At 36.8% G+C, this 22,245-nt stretch overlaps 1 protein-coding gene and 1 long non-coding RNA gene across 6 annotated transcripts in view; one reads left to right on the forward strand and one right to left on the reverse strand.

Annotated features, from left to right (window-relative positions):
• The window catches only part of SLC12A6 (solute carrier family 12 member 6), an 88,006-nt gene that overhangs the window by 34,970 nt on the left and 30,791 nt on the right, over window positions 1–22,245 (forward strand). For 4 of the 5 annotated variants that reach the window (XM_072808642.1, XM_072808643.1, XM_072808646.1 and 1 more), the window contains one exon: window positions 6,986–7,030. The exons of the other annotated variant lie outside the window; for it this stretch is intronic. In XM_072808642.1, the coding sequence (XP_072664743.1) occupies window positions 6,986–7,030 (45 nt within the window). The remainder of the gene's footprint in view (window positions 1–6,985; window positions 7,031–22,245) is intronic. 5 annotated transcript variants of the gene reach the window in all.
• LOC140622882 (uncharacterized) overlaps window positions 1–22,245 on the reverse strand; it is a 55,851-nt gene that overhangs the window by 12,330 nt on the left and 21,276 nt on the right. The window lies entirely within an intron of this gene.

The raw sequence follows: 22,245 nt of genomic DNA on the forward strand, positions 1-22,245 counted from the left end.
AGTTTGAGGACTTTTTAAAGCCACTTTCTTACTCATTGTGCTTAATTTTGGTTTATGATAAATGCTAGAAAATAATCTTATTTTCTTTTATTCTTTATTTCTCTTATGAGAGCAGGAATTTGTCTTATTATTTTTTGCTCTATCCCTAATGCCTGGGACTTCTTAATCATTCACTAATTGAATTGGTGAATGAAGATATGTAGTAATCATCTGGATCCTTCATAAAACAGCAGAATCTCAGGCTTTGCCCATGAGATCAAGTCATTATGGTCATGTGATCCAGGCATTTGTTGTATAACAAATAACTCGAGATGATTCTTTTGACTGGGCAAATTTGGAGAATACTGGTTTAATGGTGATACTAAGTGAAATGAGTGAGTAAATGGGAATGATGATTCAGGAAGTTATCTTTTAACCTTAGTATATTGAAATGAATGAGTTGAACACTTCTCAGAGTATATATAATAGATTACTAATTATATAGGATGTTTGGTGATAAGTGAGTTATCTCTTCTGAGATATATTTAAGAATGATAAATATTCTTCTTTTGGAGATTAGTTAGGTAATTATTAGCATATTGAAGGGTCTGAGAAATTAAACATTATAGGAATTTGACTGCTACATATATTTGCCAAGTTTATTTGCCACCCCTAGCCCAAATCATTTTCTCAGCAAATCTCTCTTAATAAACTAAGAAATATGCATGGTATAGGAAGTACAGTCCTTGGTTCATTGCTGCAATAGCTCATTCTCCATTGTTAGCTGTCTGCACAAATCACTTGCATGACTGATGGTTTGGATTAGACTATGTCCTAGCAGAAATCATGTTTTTTGACAGATGTATATTCTAAATATTTTAAAAATTATGTTCTTATTATAATAAAAATTCAGGTAAGGATCTTTTGACTCTCCTTTGTTGGGTAGGCTAGAAACATGAAGAACTAATAGTGATTTATTAACTTCTCTATGTGTTGCTTTACATTTACATCTCATAGCTAAATTATTTTGCCTACAATTGCCTTATGTTTTTCACCCAGTTATTTATTTAAATCCAATTAATCACATGTAAATTTTCTAGGTCTTTCTGGTCTTATTGTAATAAGTTCAAAATGTATATAAAGAAGATAGGCTTTTTTTTTTTTTTACTTTATTACAATGTAATGAACAAGGTAATTTACCTTGTCTTCCTTGTTGGGTTTCTCAGCACAATAAGTACCCCTTCAGAGAGACAGAATCTAATTAATGTAAATGTTAGAGTAATTGTCTTTGAGTAATTTTTAATACATTTTGCCTAATTCTGAGTCAAAATGGTTTCTTATAATACTACTACTTTGGTTTTTTAAAAGTTGGAGTGCAGGGGTGGGGCAAAAAAAAAAAAAAGTTGGAGTGCAGAAAATTAGGAATGTGTTAAGACTGGTGATTTTAGGTATTTTGTATCCTGAAATAGGTTTTCGAGGTATGTCTAGATAATATAGACAGTAGCATAATGAGCTGATTGTCCTCATGTATATGCATTTGGTCATACCTACTTCTTTTTCTAGATAATCAGGCCTAACAATTTCCACTTTTGATTGTGCTGTTTAATGACATGGCTGATACCGACTTTAGACTAAAACCTATGCTGAGTTTTGGACACAAGGTACAAGCTAGCCTTTATTTGTTTCCAGTTCTCTACCCAGAAAGGTAGATGAAGTGATTAGCAAAGCAAATCAGTAAAAGGCTATTGCTATGAGCAAACTAAGGGAGATAATAAAGCTCTTCAGAAAAACTGTTTACAGGGTCAGGTTTGCAAGTGAGTATATCCCACAATCATTTTTCTCTCTATCCTCCAAGGCACATGGCAAGAAACTAAATAAAATCTCCATTCTACCATTTACCCAAGATAAAGTGCACATTTGTAAAGCTGTATCATTATTGTTACAAGGAAATACTTTCAGGTCATTTTTCTGATTGTATTTACATGTGCAAAGGTACATGTTTCTGTTGGAACTACCATTTTGACTGGTAAAGAATCACAGGCTTTTAAGTATCACCTCGTATAACCTTCTGAATTATAACATACCATGCATAGCTTAGTTTATGAAGGCCATCAAAGGTAAAAAATAGTTACATTATTGGCAAGTTGTTTTTATTACAGGAAGTAATTTGGTTAAAATAAATGTCATTTTGAGTAATGTTTAGAACAACTCCCAGTCTTCAGCAAACTTGGGTGTGTCCTCACCGGTGACTTAAGCAGGAAAAATGTTAAATGGGAGAGTTGAGACAAGACAATAGAAAGATGCCAGACATATCTCAGAGCAGTGTTAGCATTTGGATTAGGTCATTTGGATTGCATACCCAGAAACACCCCTCAATTTAAAGTAGCTTACCAATTGTGATTTTTATAGGCAAGGCTAATTTCATTCTAGTGGGTTCATGAACCTGTTTACTCCTAGATTTGCCCTTGTTTTGAGTTTTATGTGTATCAGTGAAGTATTTGCAGGTTCTTGGAGGTTAATCTTCAAATTACAAAATAAGTATCAAGTAAAAGTTGCCCTGCCTTCTTTCATTTATAAAACATGAAAAGCAAAAATCTAAGTTGAACTTGTAGGGAACTACACGAAAGACTTCTTTCTACTCATCTCTGATAGGAGGGTGTTCAAAGAGTCCTGGCTTGACTAGAAAGTGCACTTATGGCATGTGCACAGCTTAGAAGGCAAGGAAGTATATATAGTATAGAAGGAGGTAATTTGTAAGAAAAAAATCATTGGTATTTTCCCATCTAAAATCATACCTATTCTGCCTGAATTATCTGAGATGTTTTTCTGTTTTTATTCATAGATTCTCCAGCAATTCTAAATAACTTGTTTTAGACTATTCTTAATTTTAGGACAAAAAAGTTAGAGTATCCAGAAACATGAAGATAGATCCTCAAAAGATTCAGACTATCTCTCTAGGCTTTCTCTTTGACAATGGTTTGCCATGTCTTTGGTCACGTATTAACAGCATTCATCTTCTCAACCATAAATATTTTTAAAAGACTTTTTATGTATTCATTAGAGAGAGAGCCAGTGAGAGCACAAGCAGGTGGGGAGGGGCAGAAGGAGAAGGGGAAGCAGACTCCCCGCCAAACAGGGAGCCTGATGTGGTTTGCTCCATCCCAGGACCCTGGGACCATGACCTGAGCTGACGGCAGACACCTAACTGACTGAGCCACGCAGGTGCCCCTATTATAAATATTAAGAGGTTCTCAACTTTGTCGCATACCAACATACATACATAAAAGGCATTCCCATTAATGACGGTATCTGGGAATCAGAATCTGGAGAAGGGTTATTGGTATAGTTTTAGGGAAAAAAAAACACAGATGGTGCTGATAATTCTTCCAACTTTTCCTTTGGAGTCACTAGAGTAGAGCTAGATGATGACCATAGTTCTTCTGGTTCTAAAAATCTGATTCTTTCTCTACTCCTTCTTCCATGCTGCCTAGACACCTGCTTTTCTATGATGATAGGGCCCAGTTTATCCTGTGTGTGTGTGTGTGTGTGTGTGTGTGTGTATGTATAAGAGAGATATGAATCTAATAGACTAATATATTATAGAACTGTTATTCCTACTTGGTGTTATGCACAAACCCATGCTGTTTATTTCTATAGGAAATAAGATGAGTTTAAATTTAAAAACCAGAATCTATTTGGTGGTATGTTGAGAAAAATATCTGAAACTATAAAAACTTAGAATATTGGGATCCCTGGGTGGCGCAGCGGTTTAGCGCCTGCCTTTGGCCCAGGGCTCGATCCTGGAGACTCTGGATCGAATCCCACGTCGGGCTCCCGGTGCATGGAGCCTGCTTCTCCCTCTGCCTATGTCTCTGCCTCTCTCTCTCTCTCTTTCTCACTATCATAAATAAAATAAATAAATAAATAAATAAATAAATAAATAAATAAATAAAAACTTAGAATATCTTATTTATTTATTTATTTATTTATTTAATTTATTGATAGAGACACAGAGAGAGAGATTGAGAGAGAGGCAGAGACACAGGCAGAGGGAGAAGGAGGCACCATGTGGAGAGCCTGACATGGGACTCCATCCAGGGTTTCCAGGATCATGCCCTGGGCTACAGGCGGCGCTAAACCCCTGAGCCACCAGGGCTGCCCTAGAATATATTTTTAAAAACCAAATTAGGGATTCCTAATCTAAAATCTAAAAAAAAAATCTTAAAACGTTCACATAGCATTTAAAACTTTAGTTGTATCAACCAGGTTTCTACCTTATTTCCTCCTTAATTTGACTATGTAAAGTATACTATAGTATGTACTGTGTACATCAGAAACCAGAATTTGTTTAGTATTCTGATTGTTTCTTTCTGTGTGGGGTGCTTAAAGTGTTAGATTTAATTAGATTATATATGAAAGCATTTATTATAAACACTATCAAAAATATTACTTGAATTTTGTTTAAAACTGTAATTCTAAATCTTTTTTGTATCTGAGACTTCTTTAGCAGTCTCAAGTCTACAAATTCCTTTTCAGAAATGTTTTTAAATGTGTAAAGTATTGCACATGCATATAAATACATATACATATATAGGATTAAAAAGAACCCTCTTATATTAAAATACAGTTATCAAAATATTAAGTTTGTGATCTAATAATATAAGTGGGTTTTTTTTTTATCAATGCATTGAAGAAGACCTAGCAGCCTTTTAATAACTATCATAATTTCAAAGTAGCATTGTACCTAAAAGCCATTATGAGTTATGTAGAACAATTGTAATGTGATATGAAAAATCAGATGTTTAATGTTGACAAAGCATAGGTACTTTTAGGTAGTTTGTTGGTGACATCATACTTGGAGAAAATACTAAACTCCAATTATAGGTTAGTGAAAATAAAGATGTAACCTTTTACCCATTTGTTCATAGACTCCCCTGGTCTATAATTATTTTTGTTCCTCAGAGACATTTAGGGAAGCCAGAAGTAATCCTCAGTATCTCAAGAGACTTAATCTTTGAGAAAACTGGAGCTCAAAGTCTTTTCCATATTTAGCCCTTAATGCTTTTCAAGCCTTTAAAATAAGCAAGTGCTTAGTTGTTAAATGATGATTGTCAATATCTCTTGCATTAGCAGCAAAGGATACAGTTAACAAAACTCAAAGACAACCTACAGAATGGGAGAAGATATATGCAAATGACGTATCAGATAAAGGGCTAGTTTCCAAGATCTATAAAGAACCTATTAAACTCAACAGCAAAGAAACAAACAATCCAATCATGAAATGGGCAAAAGACATGAAGAGAAATCTCACAGAGGAAGACATAGACATGGCCAACATGCACATGAGAAAATGCTCTGCATCACTTGCCGTCAGGGAAATACAAATCAAAACCACAATGAGATACCACCTCACACCAGTGAGAATGGGGAAACTTAACAAGGCAGGAAACCACAAATGTTGGAGAGGATGCGGAGAAAGGGGAACCCTCTTACACTGTTGGTGGGAATGTGAACTGGTGCAGCCACTCTGGAAAACTGTGTGGAGGTTCCTCAAAGAGTTAAAAATAGACCTGCCCTATGACCCAGCAATTGCACTACTGGGGATTTTCCCCAAAGATACAGATGCAATGAAACGCCGGGACACCTGCACCCTGATGTTTCTGGCAGCAATGTCCACAATAGCCAAACTGTGGAAGGAGCCTCGGTGTGCATCGAAAGATGATGGATAAAGAAGATGTGGTCTATGTATACAATGGAATATTACTCAGCCATTAGAAACGACAAATACCCACCATTTGCTTCAACGTGGATGGAACTGGAGGGTATTACGCTGAGTGAAATAAGTCAATTGGAGAAGGACAAACATTATATGTTCTCATTCATTTGGGGAATATAAATAATAGTGAAAGGGAATAGAAGGGAAGGGAGAAGAAATGGGTAAGAGATATCAGAAAGGGAGACAGAACATAAAGACTCCTAACTCTGGGAAACGAACTAGGGGTGGTGGAAGGGGAGGAGGACGGGGGGTGGGGGTGAAGGGGTGACGGGCACTGAGGGGGGCACTTGACGGGATGAGCACTGGGTGTTATTCTGTATGTTGGCAAATTGAACAATAAAAAATAAGTTTATTATAAAAAAAAATCTCTTGCTTTAGGAACTTGGCTTATTGCCACTAATTTTATTATAGATTAGAAGAACTAGATATTTCTAGAAGTCAGTTTAGTCGTTTCATCATGAAGTCAAATCAGAATATTACTGCTAGTAGTAATGAGTGTTATACTTATGTCTTGACTTTGAGCTATATGACCATATGTTCCTTTGTCATTAAAGAGAAAATGTAAAAAAAAAAAAAAAAAAAAAAAGTAAAAAAATAAAAAAGAGAAAATGTAACCCATGTGGTAAGCCCCAAATCGTACTACTTTATGGAACTACTACTGCTTGGTCAAATTTGTGGTTATCTTTTGAATATACTTTTTTCTCAATATTTATTTTAAATGGAATTATACAATATTTGTCCTTCTGCTTCTGGCTTCTTGCCCTTAGCATATTTTCAAGGATTTTCAAGGTTCATCCATGTTGTAATGTTTATCTGGACTTTGTTTTCTTTTTTATGGCTGAATAATATCCCATTTTATATGTATGCCACATTATTGTTTATCCATATATCTGTTGAAGGACACGTGGGTTGTTTCCACCTTTTGGTTATTGTGAGTAATGCTGCTATATATATTGTCAAGTCCCTGTTTTCAGTTCTTTTGAGTATATGCCTAAGAGTGGAATTAGTGGGTCACATGATAATTTTGTTGCTTAACTTTTCAAAAAAGTTGTGATTATTTTTTATAATAGTTTCTTTTCATTCTTTTATTAATGTTTTTTTGAGCATTAAAAAAGCTTTTGCTTTGGCTTTTCTGCTTATTTCCTTGGTTGACTTTTGTTGCTGATTTTTAAGAAATTATTTGTTTTGGTCATTCATTTTTTCTTTTCTTTTCAATTGTTTGTTTTTCAGACCCGAGTCAGAACTCCATCACAGGGGAACACAGCCAACTGTTAGGTATAGTATTACTGTGGGGATTGACCTTCTCTAAAATCACCCTTTTCTTGCCTGTACTAACAGAGGTTACTCTTAGTTTCTATCCCCTCCTCTTCTACTTTTCACTCCTCAACCTTTTTCCTGCTGTATCTATTCCCAACTTGGTAAGTTTCAGGAAACTACTTCTACAATTGACTAAAACCTAATGTAGTTACATTTGAAAGTCAATTACATTATCTATGTTTTAAAAAGAAAAGTCTGTAAGAATTAGAGCTTCTTTTTTCCAAGATAATTTTATCAAAAAGATACTATAATACTCTATCATATCTTAGAATTTGCTGTTACTTTGCCCTTTTTATTATTTTTCGTGGTCTTTTATCACCCTCTTTTTTGATTACTGAAAGTACTTCATAAACAGCTTGAACTTAATAAGCAAGATGTAGAGGATGTTTCAGTTCTTTATCTGTTAAATAAGTTATATAAATAAATTTATTTCTTCTAGGGATCATATATTTAAATTTCAGTAAGCTTGTTATTTAACAGGAACTTCACATCTCAGAACTGATAAAAATTTAAAATACAGAAATAATACATACTCTGATGAGGAATTCAGATAATACAAAATGTATATGTGAAAAAAAGTAAGATAAAACCCTTTAAAGTATCTCTTCTCCCCACCACCCCACCTCTATCCCCCAAGATATTTATTATTGACACTTTCTTGGGAATTCTTTTAGGACTTTTTAATTACACATTTTCTTACAATATATGACCATCTTCTTTCCTGTTTCTATCCATGGAGTTATACTCTACAGACTGTAACTTATTTTGTTTCACTTAACATTTTGTCTTGGATGTATCATTTCAGTATATAAAGATTTGCCTTATTCCTTGTTTGTTATAGAATAATATTCCATGTTCTAATTTTATACAGCCAGTTTCCTATTCTTGACCACTTATTTCCAGATGTTTTACCATTAAAAATTGTTACAGTGAACATCTTGTACATATATTCTTGCATTCTCATTGCCAGTATATTTGAAGGAAAAATTCCTAACAGTAGAACTCCTTGGTCAAAGGGTATACATACCTTAAAGAAGATACATCTCTATCATAAGCAGCAAATATCAATCTTAAAACTTTTTCTTTACTGGGGATCCCTGGGTGGCTCAGTGGTTTGGCGCCTGCCTTTGGCCCAGGGCGTGATCCTGGAGTCCCGGGATCGAGTACCGCATCGGGCTCCTGGCATGGAGCCTGCTTCTTCCTCCTCCTGTGTCTCTGCCTCTCTCTCTCTCTCTCTCTCTCTCTCTCTGTCTATCATGAATAAATAAATAAATACATCTTTAAAAAAAAAAACTTTTTCTTTTCTTAACAGATGAGGATGGCATCTCTAGTTTTTATTTGTACTTCTTTAATCATAAGTGAGGTTAAATGCTTTTAAATATATTAACAGCCATTTTGTGTGTGTATGTGTGTGTGTGTCTTTTGATTTGAGGCTTATTTTTTGTTGAGTTTTTTGTTTTTGCTTTGTTTTCATTGAAGTATAATTAATGTACAGTGTTATATTAGTTTCAGGTGTACGCTATATTGATTGGACAATTTTATACATTGCTCAGTACTCACCACGATAAATATAGTCACCATCTGTCACCATATAGCATTATTACAGTATTACTGACTATAATTCCCTATGCTGTACTTTTCATTTCCATGACTTATTTTATAACTGGAAGTTACTTTTTTCTATTAAAAAATTTATTTGAATATAGTTCATATGCAATGTTACATTAGTTTCAAGTGTACAACATAGTGTTCAACTTCTTTATAAATTATGCTGTTAATCCCCTGTATTTTACCCACCCTATGCACCCACCTCCTCTCTGCAAACCTCCAGTTTGTTCTTTGTACTTAAGGGTTGTTTTTCTTTACTTTTTTTTTTTTTCTTTTTTTGTGGGAGGTGGGCAGAGGGAGGGAGATAATCCTAAACAGGCTCCATACTGGGACATAGGGTTCAATCTCACAACCTTGAGGTCATGACTTGAGCCGAAATCAAGAGTTGGACACTTAACCAACTGAGCCACCCAGCTGCCTATGTTTTCTTCTTATATACAACATGTAAGTGAAATCATGTGGTATTTGTCTTTCTTTGCCAGACTTCACTTAGCCTAGCGTCCTCTAGGTCCACTCATGTTGTTCCACATGGCAAGATCTCATTTTTTTTATGACTGAATATTTCACTGTGCATATAATACCACATCTTTAGGGGCATCTGGGTGGCTTAGTGGTTGAGCATCTGGGATCAAGTCCCACATCGAGCTCCCTGCAAGGAGCCTGCTTCTCCCTCTGCCTGTGTCTCTGCCTCTCTCTGTGTGTGTCTCATGAATAAATAAATAAAATCTTTAAAAAAGAGGGTAGGGGGATAAAAATAGTATACGTCCCAAAGTAAAGCTTTATCTATTCATTCAATGATGGACACTTGGGTTGCTTCTGTATTTGGCTATTGCAAATACTGTCGCAATAAACATAGAGGTACATATGTCTTTTCAAACTTAATTTTCTTTGGGTAAATACCTAGTAATAGAATTGTTTGATCATATGGCAATTCTATTTTTAATTTTTTGAGGAACCTCCACACTTTTTCACAGTGGTTGGTCCAATTTACATTTACACCAGGGGTGCATGATGGTTGATTTGAGACTATTTTGATTTGTACATTGCTGAACTTTTAGCTGTTTGAATGTGTGCAGAGCAGCTGTATAAAGTGTAAGCTATTAAGTCCAAAGTAAGGAAAGTACTTGTTTGCTTATTACAGGTTCAGGGTCTTAGTTAAAGAAACTGGGATACTCCTTTTCTGCTCTTTCTATGATAAGGACATAAGTTTCTGATCTTAATTCTCATTTCTTTGAGAAAGTTTATGTGCTGGAATAGTAGCTGACACCCTAAGCCTCAATAAATATTTGTTAGTTAAATGGTTTGACATAAACATATAACTAGAAGTCTGCTCTCAAGAGTCATGGCCTTGTGATATTGGGGTTGGCACTGTTCTCTTTGTGAATATTCCATTGTGCATATAATACCACAGATAAAAATTGTGAATATTTAGACTTTTATATTGGATAGCTTATTTCGACTGTTCAAAATTATTATTCTCTATATAAAAATTTCACATTTGGACCAGGAATGACTAAGGTTTCATTGAAAGATTTAGGCAGACCACAGAAAGTACATTTCACCCGTAAACTATTAAATTGCATCCGTCTCTGGTACGCCAACAAGTAGAGGAATTTGAGAGTGGTTTATCATCTGGCCAGGAACATGTGTGTCATGGAGGTAGGAAAGGACTTAGCTAATGAAATGGATGATCAGGGGAGTTGGTACCATTCCAGTGTAAGCTGGGTTTTGTTTCCAATGAAGTACTTGTAGTAAAAGATAGTAAATGAATTGTGGGCAAAAAGAAATGGTATGCGATTGTGAAGAAGACTTCTCTTAGTATTCGCTAACAACCCTAATATTTGCAGAGAGACTACTCTAGACATGAATCTCATTTGGCAACCTACATTTGCATTCAATTTTGAACAAACCTGGGAATTTATCCAGAGTTGTCTGGCTAGATTCTCGGGTAAGTTCATCTTGCTACCCTGGGTGCTCCCTCTGAGGTTCGTTAGATAAGATGAAATTCTCCTTTTTTTCTAATGCTCTTAATAACTACCATCTTCTGTGCCGCATCCTGAGTTTCTTTCTTTTCTTTCCTTTTTCTTTTTCTTTTTTTTCTTTTTCTTTTTCTTTTTCAAGTAAACTCTACACCCAGCATGGGCTTGAACTCCCAACCTGAGAGTTGCATGCTCTACTGATTGAGCTGGCCAGGCACCCTTCTGAGTATCTTTGTTTAAGCTACAGTCTCAAAATCCATAAAAGGCTGGCTTATTTTAAGAAGAAGAAGAAGAAGAAGGAAGAAAGAAGAAGAAAGAAGAAGGAGGAAGAAGAAGAAGAAGAAGAGAGGGGGAGGGGGAGAGGGAGGGGGAGAAGGAGGAGAGGAAGGAGGAGGAAGGAGAAGGGGAGGAGGAGGAGGAAGAGGAGGAAAGAAGGAAGAAAGGAGGAGAGGTTTGCACAAGGCAGAAAGATGATTTTTTGGATTATATTTTCCAGCCATCTTACAGTTCCTTAATTCCAGTTGCATTCGCAACTTGAATTAAAATCTTGCCAGCTGTCTATAAAAATCTTGCTTAGGAGCAAGTTGCTGGCTCAGTCAGTGGAGCATGTGACTCTTGATCTAGGGTTGCAGTTTGTTTTTTTTTTTTTTTTAATTTTTTTTTTTAATTTATGATAGTCACACAGAGAGAGAGAGAGAGAGAGGCAGAGACATAGGCAGAGGGAGAAGCAGGCTCCATGTACCGGGAGCCCGACGTGGGATTCGATCCCGGGTCTCCAGGATCGCGCCCTGGGCCAAAGGCAGGCGCCAAACCGCTGCGCCACCCAGGGATCCCATAGGGTTGCAGTTTGACCCCCACCTTAGATATAGAGGTTACTTAAAAATAAAATCTTAAGGGCACCTGCGTGGCTTAGTGGTTTAGTGTCTGCCTTTGGCTCAGGTTGTGACCCCGGGGTCCTGAGATCAAGTACCGCATCCGGCTCCCCGCAAGGAACCTCCTTCTCCCTATGCCTGTGTCTCTGCCTCTCTCTCTGTGTCTCTCATGAATAAATGAATAAAATCTTTAAAATAAATAAAATAAAATCTTAAAAAAAGAAAATCTTGCCTAGCATAATTTGGCGTGGTAGGTTAAAAACTGCTTCAATTGTCTTGCCTGCTGAATAGAATTTATAATAGCATCTTTCAGACTTCTAAATGTTCTTCCTGTTAGTAGGGCACAGTTACTTTAATGTATCTATTGTTCCCACTAACTCATCAGATCTCTCATAAATCTCAGGGTCAGGCGGAGAAGCTGTATGGAGGAATGAATATATTTATGATTTATGAACTTTGTGTGTGTATAATTTTTAATTTGAAACAGTTTAGTAAGCAAGTAAGCAAATGAGCTGCATTTGGGCCCTAGCATTTTTACAATAATTTTTACCAAACATTCAAGGAAAAATAATTCCTCTTCTACAGTTGCTCTCAAGGAATAGGAAAACAAACACTCCCGACTCAGTTTGAGGATTGCATAATTCTCATACCAAAACTTAGCAATGATAATATGAGACAAGTATAGGCCAGTTTTATTTATGAATACAGATGTCCTAAACGAAATATTTGCAATCTGAATCAAGCAATGTATTTTTTTTTAATTACCCCTGTGACCAGTTTGGGTTTCTGCCAGAAATACATGGTTGATTTACCATTAAAAACCAATGTATATGATTCATTGTGTTAACAAAAGGAGATGAGGAGTACCTGGGTGGCTCAGTCAGTTAGGCGTCTGACTCTTGATTTTTGTTCGGGTCATGGTTTCAGGGTTGTAAGATCTTGCCCCAATCAGGCTTGCACTGGACAGATCCTGCTTTAGATTCTCTCTCCTCCCCTGCCCCCCCCACCCTGAAAAAAAAGGAGATTAAAGAATGAATCCTCTTAACTGATGCAGGAAAATAATTTCATTTGAAATATATCCAATATTTAAATTTATGAGGTCATATTGACACTTTAAAAAAGTAATTGATGGGACCCCTGCGTGGCTCAGTGTTTGAGCATCTGCCTTCAGCTCAGCATGTGATCCCAGGGTACTGGGATCGAGTCCCACAATGGGCTCCCTGCAGGGAGCTTGCTTCTCCCTCTGCCTGTGTCTCTGCCTCTCTCTCTCTCTCTCTCTCCTCTCTCTCATGAATAAATAAAAACCTTTTTTTAAAAATTAAAAATAAATAAAAATAAACTAATTGATCACCATTAGTGTATTTTAGTGAACTAACTCATTACTCTGAGAATTGCTTAATAGAAAGAATGAAGTATCTTGCCTTTACTATACTAATGGGTAACCAAATAGTGTATTAGAGGGAATGTTTCTTCTTTTTAATAAATTAATTTTTTATTGGTGTTCAATTTACCAACATACAGAATAACACCCAGTGCTCATCCCGTCAAGTGCCCCATCACCCACTCACCCCCACCCCCCGTCCTCCTCCCCTTCCCCCACCCTTAGTTCATTTCCCAGAGTTAGGAGTCTTTATGTTCTGTCTCCCTTTCTGATATTTCTTACCCATTTCTTCTCCCTTCCCTTCTATTCCCTTTCACTATTATTTATAGAGGGAATGCTTCTTTATCAAAGTATTTCACCTAGTAAATTAAGGAAGAATAATAGAAGAGTATCACCACTTTGTAATCCCTCATAAATTACTGGATCCAGTCATTAATCACCAACAGTTGGTTAGTATCTCAAAAAGAAAGCAAATCAGATGACATATACCCCCTAACAGAAGATCAAAATACTACTGTGAAGTTTTCCTACCTCTCCCCTAAAAATCCTCAAGGTGGATCAGCCTCTGGACCTCATTAGCAATATATAGGAAATAAATAAAGCAGAACAACATTTAAGCAGCATCACATTGGATGTTGTCATCAATATCAGAAACTAGTGGCTCCTGGGGGGCTCAGTCAGTTAGGCGTCTGCTGTCAGCTCAGGTCATGATCCCAGGGTCCTAGGATGGAGCCCTGCATCATGCCCCTTGCTCAGTGGAGAGTCTGCTTCTCCCTCTCCCTCTGTCCCTACCTCTGCTTGTGTGCTCGCGCTCTCTCTGTTTCTCTCAAATAAGTAAATCTTAAAAACATCAGAAACTCTACTGAACATATGACATAGTTTCTTCAAATAAATTGTAAAGAAAAGAAGAGCTGTTGACTTAAGAGATATAGAAATCAACATAATGTATGCCTCTTATTGAATACTCAAATTGTAAAAATCAAAAACAATTTATAACATTTGAGACAGCCTTTCGTGTTCACACAGTCACATAGTTAAGACTCAAACCTGTGCTAAGGGAAATTAAGTAAATTTACTGCTCTTGTTCTGCCTGTCTCAGACCAGCAAAGACATGTGATCATTTGACATTTGACATTTGACAGGATCAGGAGACTAAGGGAAGAATCAGATTTATTTATCTTAGCTCCAAATTGCAATATAAGTGACAAATTACAGAAGCAGCAATATAGAGATAAGAGCACCACAACAATAAAGTTTTTATAAAGAGCAAAACATTTGATAAACCATATTCCTGTTTACAAAAAAATATATATGCCATAAAAAATGGAAATCTGAAATCTGTAGTAGAATCAATGGCACTTATATCTGTTTTGAGTTGAGTAAGTTCCCAGTCATGTTAGCTTTATCTGGATAGTAAAATGAGGGGAATAAAACAACTTAATGATCTGATGGGCTATTTAATTCTTAGCATTACTGAAGCCAGTCTCAGTGGATGCCTCCAAAGGAATTCTCTTAGGATTCTGGATAATCCTAACACAGCCCTAGGATATGGATTTGGTTCTTAGTTCCTGCTGAGTAAAACTTACTTACTATTCAGAAACTCTAGAACTTCCATTCCATTTGAGATGTCCTGAGGTCACAGTAGTGACCTAGATTTATGAAAGGCTGCACTATTGATTGAGCAAGAATATTAGTAGAGGAGCAGAGGGAGAGAGGGAGGATCTTAAACAGGCTCCATGCCCAGCACAGAGCCCAATGCGGGGCTCCATCTCATGACTTGAGGTCATGACCTAAGCTGAAATTAAGTGTCTAATTCTTAACCAATTTAAGTCACCCAGGTGCCCCTCCTTTTTTTTTTTTTTTTTTTTGTTTCATTTTTAAGAAAGAATGAAGGCTGTACTTTTATTTTTTTTTTTTTAAGATTTTATTTATTCATGAGAGACACACAGAGGCAGAGACACAGGCCGAGGGAGAAGCAGGCTCCCTGCAGGGAGCCTGATGTGTGGGATTCAATCCTGGGACCCTGGGGTCACAACCTGAGCCGGAGGCAGGCGCTAAACCACTGAGCCACCCAGGTGCCCCCCCCCCACCTTTTAAAGGCTGTCCTTATGAAGCAGCATGATTTCTTGCCAAGAAACTGAGATCAAGAATTGATCCATGCCTTTCAATTAACCACTCCTGCTGAGAGCTTTTTCTTGCTGAGAGTTTTTTCTTGCCTAGAAAGCCTTGATCTTTGATGATTGACCAGGAGCTCTATGGGACCCTCACATTCCACTACCACACATAGACCTTGATAAGACTATCTTGGAGGCATCATTGGTCTCATGAATGTAGGCAAAGTCTCCAGGGATATTCTTCTACCCCCCAAAAAACCAAGCAAGAAAAGTTGGGCCAGAAACATCCAGGACTAAAGTGTCAGGAAGTTAAGATGGTTGCACTTGAAACTTGAGACTGCAGAGGCCCCACATGTAGAGGTGCCCTGGTCGCAGAAGGGGAACCAGAGCTGTTGGGACAAGGCTTGGACCAGCAGGCAGCAGCATGGGGCAGGATTGTTGTGAAGCCAGACTTTAATAGCAACAGTATTGTAAGGCTAGTGAAGCAGCAGAGTAGTATGTTGGATCTGGGACTCCTACTTCTATAACCCTCAAGAGGGATGAAATGGTCCTGAGTCTGAGATACAAGACTATTAAAAGTTTAAATCAATAAAGGGTGCAGTTAGGTAAACATACTAAGGAATGAAAGACTGTTTAGAGAGAACAAATAGAACTTGTAGAAGAGAAATAAAATAGTTGTTGATATAGAAACTAAAGGTAACAGATTAGAAACAGGTAAAAGGGGTTTATGAACAGAACAAAAGGAAAACCACATCTAGACACATCTTACTGAAGCTGCAGAACACCTAAGAAAAGATCTTTAAATCAGCCAGAGAGAAAGTACAGATCATCAAGGGAATAGCAGAACAACAGAATTCTCAGTAACAAAACAGATAACAAATGATGCCTTAAAGTGTTTACAAAGCACTTTCTAGAGTAGAGTTATGCTTATTAGCAAGAAATTCAGTAATAAGGACAAAATACAATTGTTGCTAAATAAAAGACAAGAAAATTTTTCACCTTGAGACTTGCTTTAAGCTAGTGGTTTATAACTGAGGACAATTTTGTCCCCCAGAGGATATTTGGAAATGTCTGAGGAGTTTATTTTGATTGTCGCTGCTGGAGATGCTACTGGCATCTAGTGACTCATGGCTAGGGATGCTCTTAAACAGCCTACAGTGCATTGGACATCTGCCACAGCAAATTATTATGTGCTGAGTTTGAGAAACACTCCTTTAAAAAGGAATTCTAAAGAAGGTACCTCAAGTAAAAGCAAAATGATCGCAGAAGACTAGTACTCTGAAATGTAACAAAAATATTGAACAACTCAAATGGTAAACATGGACCTTCACTTCACCCAAATGGTAAACATGGGCCTTCACTTCACCCAAGTCAGTGTTGTCTTTATGAAATAGTTTTAGTATCTTATTTGTGTAGTAAAATAAGCTACTAGAGGGGAGCCTGGATGGCTCAGTAGGTTAAGAATCTGCCTTCAGTGCAGGTCCTGATTCCGGGTCCTGAGATCAAGCCCCATATTGGGCTCTATGTTCAGTGGGGAGCCTGCTCCTCCCTCTGCCTCTGCTCCTCCCCGCTGCTTGTGCTCACGCTCTCTCCCTCTCTCTCTCACTCTCGCTCTCTCGTGTGCCTGCTCTCTGTCTCAAATATTTTTTTTTTTTTTAAAGCTATCATAGGGACACCTGGGTGGCTCAGCAGTTGAGCATCTGCCTTTGGCTCAGGGCGTGATCCTAGAATCCCAGGATCGAGTCCCTAATCAGGCTCCCTGCTTCTCCCTCCGACTAGGTCTCTGCCTCTCTCTGTGTCTCTCATGAATAAATAAATAAAATCTTTTTAAAATCTTAAAAAAGAAACTGCTAGAGATATTGGACAGAACAGTAGTACATGAATCAGAGGAAAGAGAACTGAAGTGTTCAAGTTTTTTATTGTTTGGGAGGATGACAGACTGTTGTTTAAACTCGCTTAACAGTTTAAGTAAAATATGTGGTAAAATTTCAAAGGTATTTACTGAAAGAATAGATATAGAATGTAGAAACTCCAAAAGGAGAGAACAAATGGAATAAGGGAAAAATAAGCCAAAAAACCCAGTAGCGAAAAGGAGAATGAATCATAAAAAATACCAAATAGAAATTTTAAAATGATAGAATCCAATAAAAACATATAAATTGCTAAAGTTGATGGACTAAACTTGACAGTTAAAAAGACAGATTGTCAGATTTTTTTAAAATACCATTATCTACTGTTTACAGGAGATCTACCCAAAACATAAGGACCCAGGAAAATGGACAGTGAAACAGTTGAACCAAAGGACAGTTGTATAGTTGTCATCTTTTCTACTTAGAGTTTATTCTGCTCTATCTTGCTAAGATAGGTACTTAGCTCAAATAATTTTTATTCTTTTTAGTCTGCTAATGTAAAATTTTAAGACGATAACTTTTCTTTGAAGTGCTACTTTGGTGGATCCTACAAGTTGCAGTAGGTAATGTCTTTATTGTCATTTAATTTTTAAAAGTATTTTAAACTTCAATTCTTGTGTTGTTCTACAGCATATTTAATTTCTAAACTTGGAAGGATTTAAAAATGTATCTTTTCATAATTCTAACAACTTTTGCTATAGATCAAAGTCACAGCCTATATTCCCTCTGTTTGAAATTTGTTGACTTTAAGATCTAGCACATGATAAATTTTATGAATTTTCCATGTATGTCTATTTTGTATATTGTCTAATTTTGTTTGCAGAACTTTATGTCCATTAGGTGAAGGTTATTCATTGTGTTATTCGGGTCTCTTCACCCTTATTTTGTTTGCTTCATCTATAATTATTGAGAAATATATGTTAAACATTTCCCTGTATGACCGTAGATTTATCATTTCTTACTATAGTTTTGTCCATTTTTGCCTCAGCTTTTGAGTCATGGATGGATGGGTAAGTGAATAAATGGATAAATGCATGTGGTAGGCAGCCTCTTAGATTGGTTCCAAGTGATCCTTTCTTCCTGGTATTCATGCTCTTGTGTAATCCTCTGCCCTTTGAGGGCTGGACTTAAGGACTCCTTCTAATTAACAGAAAATGGCAAAGCAATGTTACTTTCAAAATGAGATTACAAAAAGACCATGACATCTGTCTCGTACTCTCTCTCTGGTTCTCTTTGATGACTTGCTTTGAGGGAATCCAGCTGCCATGCTGTAAACTGTACTATGGAAAGGCCCGTGTAGCAGGGAACCAAGATGGGCCCCTGACCAACAACCTAAAAGACAGTGAATCTTGCCAACAACTATGTAAGTGAACTTGGAAGTAGATCTTCCCCAGGCCTTCAAATGAGACCACACAGTCTCGGCAGAGGTTTGATTGGAACTTCATAAGGACTGAAGCAGAGTGCTCAAAGTCATGCCTATATTGCTGGCCATACAAACTGTAAGATGAAAAGTGTGTTTAAGCTACTAAATGTGAGAGTAATTTACTATGCAGAAAGATAACTATAAACCATAGATATATGTTTAAAATACTTTCTTGAGAGGCCAGGGTGCTCAGCTGGTTAAGCATCTAACTCTTGATTTCAGCTCAGGTCATGATCTCAGGCTCGTGAGATGGAGCCCTGCTTAAGATTTCTCCCTCTTCCTTTCCCTCTGCCCCTCTCCCTACCTCATGCACTCACTCTTCTCTGTCTTTCTCTCTCTCTCTCAAAAAAAATAGTAATAATAATTACAAAATAAAATACTTTCTTGGTAAATTCAACTTTGTTATGTGGTTACCCTTTCATCCATAATAAGGCTTTCCTTTTAAAGAAAAATTTATCTAGTGATAAAAAAAAAATTTATCTAGTGATAATAAAACCATATCAGATTTCTTTTGGTTAGTATTTGCCTGATCTCTTTCTTTTACTTTCAGCCTTTACATGTCATATATGTCTCTTAAAACAGTATATACCTGCATTGTTTTGTTTAATCCTATGTTTTAACAAATGAAGTTTATTTACATTATTATAAGTATTGGTATTATTGATACAATCTAAAAATGCTGTCTATATCTTCCAAATAAAGAAAATAACATTAGCACATTCACATCCCTCTCTCTACAGCCCCAAACCCCATTATGTTGTTATTATCTAGTGTAGGTCAGTGGGACAAGGACAGCTCAGTAAATGGATTTGGAGAACTATTTGCTAATAACTACCTGATCTGGCTTCTTCTATCTTTCTAAATACTCTCTCCTTTCCTCTGTTTCAGCTGTGTTACTCACTCTGTTTTATGAATCTATTAAGATTGTTTCTGCTTTAGGATCTCTTAAAATTACTACTCTCTCAGCTTGAAATGCTGGCTTTTCCTGACCCTTCTATGCCAAGGGTATGCTACAGCCAGCTTACACTAACTCATGAGAGCCAAGTGTATGCATCTCTCCAAAACCATGTTAATGACTTCACATTAATAGTTTAAAATTGGTGTGTGTATTTACACCGTGGAAATTAGCTAACATCATAAGTCACGTGTGTGTGTGTATATTTAACTCTGTCTTCTGTGACTTCAGTCTACACACAGTCTACAAAGACTTTAACTGCTTTGTCTACTGCTATATCCCTGGGACCTAGAGTGCCCAGCACATCATAAGAACTTAATAAGTGCTTGGTGAATTAATTGAATAAATGAATTACTCAAAAGTGGTGATAAGGGCAGCCCCGGTGGCGCAGCGGTTTAGCGCCGCCTGCATCCTGGGGTGTGATCCTGGAGACCTGGGATCAAGTCCCATATCAGGCTTCCTGCATGGAGCCTGCTTCTCCCTCCGCCTGTGTCTCTCGCTCTCTCTGAATGAATGAATGAATAAATAAAATCTTTTAAAAAAAAAAGTGGTGGTAATTTTAACCTATGTCATTCTCTTTAGAATTTTCTGGAATCATTAGAGGAAAATAATTACATTTTCCTTTTTTTAAAAATTGTGGAAATTTCCAAAGGTACAGAAAAGCAGAATAGCATAGTGAACCCCCATGAAACTATCACTCAGTTTATTTTTTTTAAAGATTTTATTTATTTATTCATGAGAGGCAGACATAGACAGAGGGAGAAGCAGGCTCCATGCAGGGAGCCTGACGTGGGACTTGATCCCAGGACCCCAGGATCACACCCTGGGCTGAAGGCAGATGCTCAACTGCTGAGCCACCCAGGCGTCCCTATCACTCAGTTTAAACAATGTTAAGAATCTGTTTTCAAGTTCCACCTGATTTTTTCCTGGAATATCTTAAAGAAAATTCTTGATATCACATGATTTTATGTACCTTTTTTTAAGAAAAAGTTTAAATTTGTCTGTTTCAGAATTGTCTTTTTATATTTGATTTGAGTCAGGATTCTAACAAGGTTCACACCTTACATTTGGTTGAGGCATCATTTCAAGTATTAATTTATGAAATCACCTTTTTTTAGTTTATGCCATTTACTTGTTGAGTGAGATTATTTGTCATGTAGAATTTCTCACATTTTGAATTTGATTATTGCAGCATCATTGTGGTGATGTTTAACATCTTCCTCCTCTGTGTTTTGGGAATGGTAGGTAGATTTAGAGGCTTGATTAGATTCAGCTTCCATTCTTTTAGTAGGAATACATCCCAGGTTGCACAGTGTATTTTTTTCATTGTATTAGAAGATTGTGTTGTCCACTTTTAGCGATGTTGAAATTGATCATTGAGTTCCCGATCACCCTGATCCATCCATTATAAAGTTATGTCTCAGCCTTTCATCTAATGGTTTTAGCAAATATTGACGCTGATTGCCTAGATCCATTATTTCATTAGGAATTGAAAATTGGTGATTTTTTTCCTAATTATATTATGCCATATGCATTAAAAATTTTCTGTTTAAATTCCAGTTAACATTACACTGTTACATTAGTTTCAGATGTACAGTGTAGTGATTCAACAATTCTATATATTACTCAGTGTTCATCATGACAGTGTACTCTTCATCCTCTTCACCTGTTTCACCCATTCCACGCCAACCACCTCCCCTCTGGTAACCATCAATTTGTTCTCTATAGTTAAGAGACATATAAATGGGGGCAACCGGGGTGGCTCAATGGGTGAGCATCTGCCTTTGGCTCATGGAGTGATCTCGGGGTCCTGGGATCGAGTCCCATATCAGGCTCCCCACAGGGAGCCTGCTTCTCCCTCTGCCTGTGTGTCTCTCGTCAGTAAATAAAAGCTTAAAAAAAGAGAGAGATAAAAATGGCTAACGGACACATGAAAAGATTCTCAACATCATTCATCATCAGGGAAATACAAATCAAAACTACAGTGTGATATCACACCTGTCAGAATGTTTAAATTTAACAACACAGGAAACAATAAATGTTGGTGAGGATGCAGAGACAGGGGAATCCTCTTACATTGTTGGTGGGCATGCAAAGTGGTACATCCACTCTGGAAAACTGTGTGGAGGTTCCTCAAAAAGTTAAAAATAGAGCTACCCTATGACCCAGCAGTTGCAATACTAGGTATTTACTCAAAGGATGCAAAAATACTGATGTGAAGGAGCACTTGCACCTGAATGTTTATAGCAGCATAGTCAACATAGCCAAATTATACAGGAAGAGCCCAAATGTCCACTGACTGATGATACACACAATTAAATATTACTCAACATATAAAAGAATGACACTTCACTATTTGCTATGATGTGGCTAGAGCTCAAATGTATTATGCTAAGCAAAATAAGCCAGTCAAAGACAAATGCCATATGATTTCATTCACATGTGGAATTTAAGAAGCAAAAGCAGATGAATATAGGGGAAAGAAAGAAGAAGCAAACCATAAAATAGATTTTGAACTATAGAGAACAAAACTGAGGGTTGATAGAGGGAGGTGGGTGGAGGATGGGGTACACCAGTGGTGGGCACTAAGGAGGGCACTTGTTGCAGTGAGCACGGGTGTTATATGTAAGTGATGAATCCCTAACTTCTCCTGAAACTAGTATTATGCTGTATGTTAACTAACTAGAATTTAAATAAAAACTTGAAATAAGAGTCTGTTTCTTGGTTTATCTCCCTTTTTTCCCTATGCTTGTTTGTTTTATTTCTTAAATTCCACATTTATTAGCTAGAATTTTTCTATAAAGAAATTTTATTTGACATTTTAGTTATCCTGAAATATGGTTGGTACAGGAAAGGCAAGATAATTGCTTATTCTTTCTCTTTATTGTTTTTCAGATATGCTATTTCCTTAGTCTGTAAAGATGACTGTTT

The sequence above is a fragment of the Canis lupus genome, chromosome 32, assembly GCF_048164855.1.
Source record: "Canis lupus baileyi chromosome 32, mCanLup2.hap1, whole genome shotgun sequence".
NCBI lineage: Eukaryota > Metazoa > Chordata > Mammalia > Carnivora > Canidae > Canis > Canis lupus.